The 10,628-nt window shown below is 33.0% G+C and overlaps 1 protein-coding gene across 1 annotated transcript in view; it reads right to left on the reverse strand.

The window, feature by feature from the left end:
• The window catches only part of LOC143078040 (uncharacterized), a 72,919-nt gene extending 63,761 nt beyond the window's left edge, over positions 1-9,158 (reverse strand). The window contains exon 1 of the mRNA XM_076253048.1: positions 8,881-9,158. Within this exon, the coding sequence (XP_076109163.1) occupies positions 8,881-9,124 (244 nt within the window). The 5' untranslated portion in view covers positions 9,125-9,158. The remainder of the gene's footprint in view (positions 1-8,880) is intronic.
• Positions 9,159-10,628: the final 1,470 nt, after the last annotated feature.

Raw genomic sequence — 10,628 nt, forward strand, 5'->3', positions numbered from 1 at the left:
TTTTATTATTTCAAACCCCTCTCCCTTTACCTCTAGCTAAAGTAGAAAAAAAAATCAAACACACACAAATACGCACAGTAAAACTTATTTCAACAGAAATCTGAGTCTGATGTCAGATTAAACTGCCTTGACCGAAAACTTAAACCTGAAGCGGGACAAAAGAACGATCGGACGAACAGACACACATACGTACGGACAAACGGATGCACAGACCAAAAATGTAATGTCCACGTATGGGGCGTAACAACAAAACCGGGTCATATTTTAAAAATTACACTTTATCTTTACACATGATTATAAAAATATTCAAGACATAACCTTTAAAAAGGTAAGAGACATGTAGGATGCTTACAGACTTCAGGCACTTGTTTCTGTGCATGGGAAGGTCAACTATCCATATATATATTTACATGTATATACGGATATATGGATAGTCTACCTTATCCCGTTTCCGTTCTCTTACCATAAAATCTTATAGAACTTGTTCTCGATGCTCATTACCAACAAAGACACATCCAATTGGAATATAGGTTGTTTCATTTTCAAAATAAATTTCGTGTTTCTCGTAAATTTAAGCACAATTATCTCTTAAATTCGGTACACCCCCCTCCCCCTCCCCCCGAACCACTTTTCCTAACATAAATCATGGATCCGACCCTAATACCAGAGAGAGATACGATTGCCCCATTCATACACCATATTCCGAATTGATAATTAGCAGAAACATAAGAAATGTACAGATTTTGTTATATTTAAGGTTTTTCTAATGTTTCACAAAAAAAATGTCCTCAAAGTTGTTATTGACTTTTACCTATGTAGTTCATTGCTTTCGGATTAAAAAAAAAAAGAAATTTAACTAGATATACTTACGGAAATAATATAAGGAATACACGTACATTCATAAACAAAAAAATAAAGTTCCTATAGGCATAAGAATGTATACACTAAACTTTGTCAGATGAAAAGGTCAAATTTGGGCGGCAAATTTCAGCTTTTTATTGCTCCGCTTGGCTATGAAAAATATAAAATAAACTATTGCACCAACCTTGCACCAAAAAGATTTTTATCCGAAGTTTGATATGTATGAACTTGTCATGTTAGAATTTCTAATTGGTGCAAGCATGGTGCGGTGGTCAACATTTAGAAAAACCATCCAAATTTCTGTATTTTTGCTTATTTTCCCAATTATGACGTCATTTGCACCTACCATTGTAACGTCAATGAACCTTTTTTTGTTAGACAAAACATGTTTTTAAATCATTGACTCATATTCTAATAATTTATAGAGAAAAATCTGCTCTGTTACAATTTTTAATTATCTTGTAAATCTTGGGCCTTTGACGTTTCAGCCTTTTTAGCCTGTATTTTATACTGCAATGTTAAAAGCCTCTCGCTTCGATTTTTATGGTCAGACCACCTGCTGCGAACAGGAGAGTAGCAGCAGGTGTAATAAAATCGTCAGGTATTAATTAGGGGTGATAAAGTAACAATAAACATGATAAAGATTTAAACATATACTACAGGTAAAATTATAATGAATTTTAGAGTAAAGTATATGAAGTAAGTTGTGATTATTTCCGTAGGCTTTGTATTTTCATTTTTATGTAAAACGACTTCAGACATACTTTTCTGTTAATTGTTATACTTTATGATATAAACATGTATTATACTTGATGCAAATTTCATATATCATCCATTCATTCCATTGAGCACGCGGCATTTGTTAATTTCTCCCAGCCTTGCATAAACCCCGCACACCCATAGCAACGTGTGATAATATCAGCAACTGGTGTTAATGCGTATAAACACCCGCCTGAGCCCGAGGTTTGCCAATTCGGAAAAATAAAAATCCGCTACGGCCAAGGTTTACCGTTTTTTTTTCTACATCAAAAAATTTAGACAACAAAGTATGACAGTGGAACTTATATATCAGAATCTATATAAGAATTAATAACAAAGGAACAAAGAATGTGACGTAACATACATAACACTAAGTTTAACGTTACGTTACGCTGAATTTAAGGCATTACACTTATAAGTAAACTATCTTTATTAATGACAATATATGTTTTAACATTCTCTTCTTATAACATAGTGCACACCTAAATCATCAGGCATTCAGTATTATATAAAATATATTGCTCTATATGATTAACACCTTCGAAGAAAAAAATATCCCCCGGCCGCGGCCTCGTTTTGGTTGATAATAATTTCCTCGTGTGTTAATAGAGAATTTTAAGTTTCAAACGAAACTTATTTACGTACGTTAACGCAATTAACTTAGGCTTACAGTTATACTGTAAATTGTGGCTGTCTCCCTCCGCCGATTTCAAAATTTCAGATTTCAGTCGGACAGTTATAATATCGTTTTAATTCTATAAAATATTCATGAATCATGGACGTACCATTCGATGGTTGGGGGTGATGGTTGTGGTTAAGTTCTGAGCTGTATATTTTAAATGAATACATTTCTGGCCTTGATTTTGACCGAATGAAATTGATTTCACAGTGGGCCAGCTCCTTGAGTTGAAAAAGAACCTAAAATTTTCCCTAAAGATTATTTTCGAAACACAATTTTAACATCAAAATCAATGAAAAAAATAAAAAATAAAACAAAGTGTATCCATGCACCCCCTCCCCTAAAAATAAAAGAGTTGCTCCTTTATCAAAAACATGGACATCGTTTTAGCTAAACGAAAGTAAAATGTGAACAACATTTAGAAAATAACACATTTTTAGATTAAATGATTTACAACAAACGTATTTTTTTGTGTTTGAAAAATATTTTTCATTCAATTTATCCGTCTTCTCGGGACTGAAGAAATTTATTGCCATGACTTTACCTAAATACAAATATGTCTACATAGTCAGCGTTCTATCGAGTTGACACAAAGGAGTTTAACTACCTGACTTTACCTCATAAGGTCTGCATGGCCGGCCCTTTACCGGACTTTGTTATATCTATACTTTTAAATGAGACCTCATTTTGTGTGTCGCTTCTCTTTTTTCCATAATAAATTGATCATTATGACTTTGTGTCCTATAGGAACAATGAATGGTCGCAATTGTTATCCTTGCTTATGATTATTTAGTTTGGGTTATTTTGGGAGAAAGAAAAACGAACAAAATGACGTCCGGATATTGTTTCCGTCATTGGACGGACTTTCAAGTCATAGACTTCCTTGCAAGGCTGTTTACTTATACAAATCCTGTACTAGGGGACAGGCTAACTATTTTCACGTTTTTCTGTATCCTTTGATTATACTTATACTATAAACAAAGTGTATTTGCCATTTACAATAATTTCTTAGTTTATCCACAGCGGTCACTTATATATAATTATATAGAGATTATCTTTATTTAATATATCAGTGACTGCCGTTGATAGTAAGTAAACTTGGATTGGTAGTTATTTAAATAGAAAATACACTTAATTTTTAGTGCATGTTCATTGTATACAGAAAAACAGAAAACAAAAAATAACGGACTTTGGAAAAAGGGGGAGGGCTAAAAAGTTGTCCTGTCACTACAGTACCAACAGGCTTAGACTTTTGATACCTTGCCTAAAATTCCACAATCATAAAATCTTTTTGGAAAATTCATTCTACAACTCATATACTTCATCACGGACTAAATGCCCGCGATTTCGCGGTAGTGTTCTAGTCAATATTTATAATAAAAAGTTATTAAAATTATAAATAATAAAAATAATAAGTCATCTAAAAATGTTAAAGGTCAGGGTCATCACTTATGGAATTATGTGCATCAATTCCTGTTGATCACAAGAAAGTCAACTATCGTTGCATGCAAGCTTATCGTGTACTTCAAATAAAACGTTACGAATAATTTACTCAGTGGCTGTACAAGGCTATGAGTGGGGATCTGTGATTGCATCCTATCTCTATTTCGGAAAATTAGGAAAAAAAACGTAAAAATGACGGAAAAGTTGATAAGTTGTTTTTTTCTTTTATTCTGGAACCCCTCTTTTTTTTAGATGACTGGTTATGTTCCCTGTTAGTAATCTACCACTTTAGAACCACGGTTTTGCTATATGTATGTTCTGGACCATAATAGTGTTTGAAGCATATAGGTATTTTTAAAGTATACGTTTGAAACGTTTAAATAATGCAATAAACTTTCAATTCAGAACAATGATAGTTACATAGAAATATATTAATCTTATAATCCAAAGGCTACATAAACATTAAATATAGATAACACTGTCAGTTGATCGTCAACTGTATTCTTGTATGTATGCTTAGGGTGAACATATAGGGCGACATTTACTTCAATACGGTACCATGGCTTTTTCTGCATTTGCACGTCTTGGTTGTTCTCGACCCTGTTCAGTTACACATTGTTTTTGCAGAGTGAAAACTAGCCTTCTGCGCAGCTGAGTGCAGTGATACCGAGGTATCTCCAATATAGTAACATGACTGTAGTACACCTTATTTCCAGGATATCTTAACTAAAACTATTGTGATTGTCGGTAATGTCATGTACTTTACAATTAAAACGTGGTAAATCACCAGTAAATTGTTCCCTTTTACCATATATATATATATGTATATATATAAGGCCTGGTATTTCTTAATCATAATGAATTTATAAGCTAGAGTTAGAAGAGGGAATAAGGTATCTGCGCAATGCTAGGCGGTGTTGTCGTAGAAGTTAGAAAAAAATACAGGTTCCAGCCCTGGCGCCGGGGATGAAGTTACGATCCAAATCTACTCCAACATCGTTAGGTTGATTTTCTGGGCACCTCATATATATATAAAAAAAAAGGATGTGCACTTTATATATATGTATATATGTGTGTGTGTGCATTTGATTTCGACATCTTCTTATTGTACTTACAAATTTTGAGTTAAATAAACTGTGTGAAACTGCTTATTTTTAATTTAGTTAAAATCTTTTGTATTATTTAAATATAATAAAATAACCTTGTCAATGACGTGACAACTTAAAGAGTCATACCTTATCAAGAGTTAAAAAGTATTTAAAGTTAACGTATTAATTACTCGAACCATACACATGCGTCGGACCATATGAGTATATACCCATATGGTCATGACCATACGTATGGAACGCCATAGCTGTCTTATGTGGAATGATCTATGACATGATGTGGATATTTCATTATATAAAGGGGCTTTCTTATTATATGACGGGGATTTTCTATTATTAGAAGGTGCTTTTTTATGATGTGATGATGCATTTGTATTATAAGGAGGTGCCTTTTCATTATAAGATGGTGCTTTCTTTTATTATGTGATGGTGCTTGTCTATTATAAGAAGTTGCATGGTTTTTTTTATTATAAGAAGGTGCTTTTTTATTATAAAAAAAAAGGTGCTTTTATATTATATGGATTATTGTATTTGAAATGAAAAAAAAACCTGCTTTCTTTTTTGATAGATTATGTTTAATGGCACACACGGCACAGATAATTCTTTGTAAAAAAAATCGTAAGGGTTCCGCGGAACCTAGTGTCTCGCCTACTTTTGCTGTCAATCGCAGACTCAACAAAAAATTTAAAACTTTAACCTCAGAGTGAATGTATTGCTTCCTGGCAGAAAAAAAGTTACGGATAGAATGGATTATTTTAACAAACTTTACTTCTGGTTACTATCTTATGATCATAAACGAGGTTCCGACTACGTTTGGTACAAATCCAGGATAATAAGAAAGTAATTGAAATTTTAAAAAACGTTAACCACAGAGGGAACGTAGTGTTTCCCAGCAGAAAACTAAGTCCATCAATAAGTAAAATACGGAAAAAATGGAATTTTTTTTTTACAAAATTTACCTCTGGTTACTATCTTATGATCATAAACAATCTTCTCTCCAAGTTTGGTAGAAATCCCGGATAGTTTGAGAAAGTTATTAAAATTTAGAAAAATTTAATCACAGAGTGAATATTTGTGGACGCCGCCGCCGACGACGACTACAACGGAATGTAGGATCGCTATGTCTCGCTTTTTCGACTAAAACCATAACCGGTTACTTTTAAGTGGTGATGTCTAGGCTAGTGTTATACTCGGGGATGAAATATACACCATCAGTGGCAAAGACCCAGTGGTTTAAACAACCTTGTAACATGAATGGTAAATTTTCCTTTGATCTTCTGGTGAGTTAACTCGGTTATTTTTAGCAGAGTGCGTTAACTGAAAGATTTTTTTTAGTTATTTCACTCTCCAATCCCGCCGTAGATAATTTCTCGTTTGAAAAGCAAAGAATGGGAGGAGCTTAAACCAGTGCATTAACTTCCATTTCAAAAGTTGTTAATGTACAGTCTTGCTCCGCCTCCTTGGGGTAGTCATTAGGGAGCAACAATTTGAACTTCAAGGGGGCTATGCTTTTTTTGTCTCAGTCGGAAATATGTTTTAGCACAAAGCGCGATCAATCTTATTTAGTTTTTCAACGCTATCAATCAAATTATTTTTTTTCAATATTTAACACTATAAGAAATGGGGTAAATGTGGATTCAGAATTTATTTTTTGTCATCTGATTGGCCAGAATAAAAAAAAAAAACTTTTCATTAAATTGGGGATCAGAATATCTTTTTAGAAGAATATAAAACATATCCCACCCACATAAAGTTCTATTTTCGTGTATTGAACATGCTTCAAACATTTGTCCCTGGACCTTACATGAATTCAACACGCAATCAATTAACCGATCTTCCCCAGTTTTAGGGAACGAAAGAACATTTTGATTTACCTTCATAATTGGTATAAGGGATGTTTCCTTTTTATCACAACGTCCTTTGAAACTATAAGTCTTTTGTAATGTTTTGATGGCAAATAATCATAAATTTTTGCATTACCCCGTCCCACTTTTTCTCTCTTCTAACCACACCTCCTTTTTCAAGATTTTTTGGGAAGAAATACTAAATGACTATCGAGTATAAATCAAACGGCAACACTTCATTGAGTTGTAATTGTACCTTTATCGGACAAACAAATCCAACTGACATTAATTTTCTGAAATCAGATATAAAGTAGCACGCCACTATTTGATTGACGTATTTAAAAGTGCAGAAATGTTTTATTGGTAAGGGTTTAACATTTAACATGTGTCACCTTTTAAAATTTTGACTTAGAGGGAGAGTTGTCTCATTGGCATAAAAAAAGACAAACATAAACCTTTGCATGTACAAAATATTAAAACACAAGAATGTGTCAAAAATACACGGATGACCCACTCGCACTATCATTTTCTATGTTCAATGGACCCTGAAATTGGGTAAAAAAATTTAATTTGGCATTAAAAGTACAAATATTATATCATAGGGAACATGTGTACTAAGTTTCAAATTGATTGGACTTCAAGTTCATCAAAAACTACTTTGACCAAAACCCTTAACCTGAAACTTGCCATAATATTTTCTATGTTTAGTGGACCGTGAAATTGGGGTCCGAAGTCTAATTTGTCTTAAGAATTAGAAAAATCATAACATAAATCACTTGTGTACTAAGTGTCAAGTTGTTTTCAACTTCATCAAAAACTACGTTGACCAAAAACATTAACCCGAAGCGGGACAGACGAACGAACGAACGGAAGCACAGATCAGAAAACAGAATGCCCTCTACTATCGTGGGTGGGGCATAAAACTTGTCGATCAATGGAAATTACATTACACTCCTGGGTGACCACCTGTTAATTAGCCCTAGCGCCCTATAACATAAATAATTTTCCCTAATGGTAATGGTTTACAAATACCCAAAAATGTCTGACATAAAGTTTAAGTTAGGAGGATATGGATGATTTATTAGACTATGTTTCTAATGAAGGAAAATCCAGAAAAGTGCTTCCGACGCATGCAATTTATTACGTGATGTTGCATCGGGTCAAATAATTAATTGTTCAATATCAGTCCCCGAATGTATCATCAGTCCAGTAGTAGGTATTATGGTACTGATATGATTTATAACAACCTTTCCGTAATCAGTTTATATATTTCAAATTGTTGAGAAACTTATGCCTGGTAAAGCTAATCCAGAATTTTTTTTTTAAAGCCATGACATTCATAGAGTGCTATTATTCATAGTACTTTTTCAGTGTGTACTGTACGTATTTTTTCCAATATCGCTTGTCGAAGTTTCTATAATCATTTTCATGCTTAAACAAGAATGTGTCCCAAGTACACGGATGCCCCATCCGCACTAGTACAGATGTATCGTTTTCTATGTTCAGTGGACTGTGAAAATGGAATAAAATCTCTAATGTTGCATTAAAATTAGAAAGATCATATAATAGGGAACATGTGTACTATTATTAAAGGTTTAAGTCGACCAAAAACTTTGACCTGAATTGGGTCAGACGAACGAACGAACGGATGAACAGACCAGAAAACATAATGCCCATAAATGGGGCATAATAAATGGGGCATAAAAATGCACAAAAAGGCAAAGTTGAAAACAATATATACCATTGAAGGTTTCTGTTTTCAAAGCATAGAATTTACTGAATCTTATAGAACATAACTGAATATATTATGAAATAAATATAAGAAATTAATACGTCAATCGTATGTGGTCTTTATCAGTATGTAGTAAAAGACATTATTACTAATCGTGAAATATCAGAAAAACGAATTGTACCTGGTCAGTTTTGAATCATACCATCAAGTATGTTCATCCGCCAGTAATAATATGTTTCCACTGATTTGAAGGTTTTTATCCTTAGCCAATATTGCATCGATCTCATAATGTCAATCTTTAATGTGTATGCTTCATGGTTGGCATAAAAGAGTTCATGTTTATTTATTGTATCTTACTTTAAAATTGAGGATGGACATTGGGAATGTGTCAAAGCGACAACAACCCGACCATAGAGCAGACAACAGTCGAAGTCCACCAATGGTTTACATACTTACGTGCATTTGTTGTACAATTCATTTCTTCTGAGACCACTGTAGCATGGGTATTGCTTGCTTTAATAATCACGATATATAGTGAACTTGGCAATAACAATTCTGTGGTGAATATGTGATATACGCCTTCACCCTCATTTTGAATGGCATTTGAAGTTATCGTTGTGTTAGTATTGAGATTCGACCATTGTACATTGAATATCTGTGTATCACCACCATTAAACTCTGAACGCCAAGTAACTGTCATCGCAACTATATCACATTCCACCGACAAATTAGTAGGCGGGTCAGGTTTTCCTTTATACACAGAAAAAAAATATATTGGCATCATGGCTGACAATAACTTCTTGTTTTAGTATAGTCATAACTGATAAATAAATTTAAACACAGATTTAAAAAAAATATATTGATGTTTAATATCCACAGCTTTCATGAAATAGTCCACAACGTTACTTATACAGAATTATCGTCATTAAATTGTATTGCTTTGATTGCATTTTTTATTGAAATCCATAACAAATAATATCATTTTGGTTTGTACATGTAATTTTTTTAACAGGAGTCTTTGAATTAATTGGTTGGTTTCAGACGTTATTTTTTCAACGACTATACTGTAGAAAGTGTTACGAATTTGGTAATTCTTAGTCAAATAGCACTGTTCATAACCCAATATAATATGTATACGAGTCAAATTCTTAAAAAAGTTGAATTTGAGATGGCGTTCAGTAAAACGTTTCGTTGTTAAATGATGAAATGGCATTTTCTATATAGATATAAGGTAGCAAGCTCTTACTTTGAGGCACTATTTCAAAACTTTGTATATATTCTTCTCCGATGTTGTTACTGGCATGTATGGTGTATATTCCATAATCTGTTTTGTCAATTTGCAGATCTTGTATGGTTGATTTATGTGCAATAATACTGAAGGTATTATTTGAAGCAACAGACACATTTAGCCTGGTTTCTGTGTTTTGAAATGTCCACGTAATATTTGGTTGTGGAAACGCAATAAGGTATACCGTAATGTTTAATATACCATTATCATCTATACCAATTATGTTATCTTCCATTTGTTTACGAACATCACTTCGAGGACTACCTGTTTTTGATAGAAAACTGAGGTCATTTTTATACTTTCTTTTAAATAATGTCTCTTCGATTGACTGTTCACATTCATGTATATTTGTATAGTGCATAGCAATCACGGTTTATTTTCAATGATATATATAATATAAGTATATAGAAAAGAAGATGTGGTATGATTGCATATAGTAAAATCACAAACCGGACATTGTAGAATATCTATACAGCCTCAAAAACTCAGATCTAAAAGAACTCGCGTTAGTGACATATAATTCAAAGCTTATACAACATAATACATAAATATGTCATCTGACATATTTCCTTCGGCCATTTAGTTTGCTTACTTATGATTATTGCCTTGTCCCTTTTTGTTCTTGTAAAAATGATCAAATACCCAAAATGGCGTTTCATGCGCTAATGGCGCAACAGTTATTGTTAGTTCTTGTACTAGGATGTTAAAATATGACAAGTATCCAAAACGGTTTAAAGCTGTTCCGTTCTTTTAAACATACGCCTGTTCTATGGCAGTAGCCTGTTTATAGAGTTCTTTATTTGCTGCTATAGATTACAGGTCTTTTTTGCATTTATTGTTTTGTAATAAATGAAGACGTTAGTTGGTTTTTTTGCGTTTGTCAGAACAGAGCTTGATACCCGGTAATTGATTTAAC

Source organism: Mytilus galloprovincialis, chromosome 6 (genome assembly GCF_965363235.1).
Source record: "Mytilus galloprovincialis chromosome 6, xbMytGall1.hap1.1, whole genome shotgun sequence".
Classification (NCBI taxonomy): domain Eukaryota; kingdom Metazoa; phylum Mollusca; class Bivalvia; order Mytilida; family Mytilidae; genus Mytilus; species Mytilus galloprovincialis.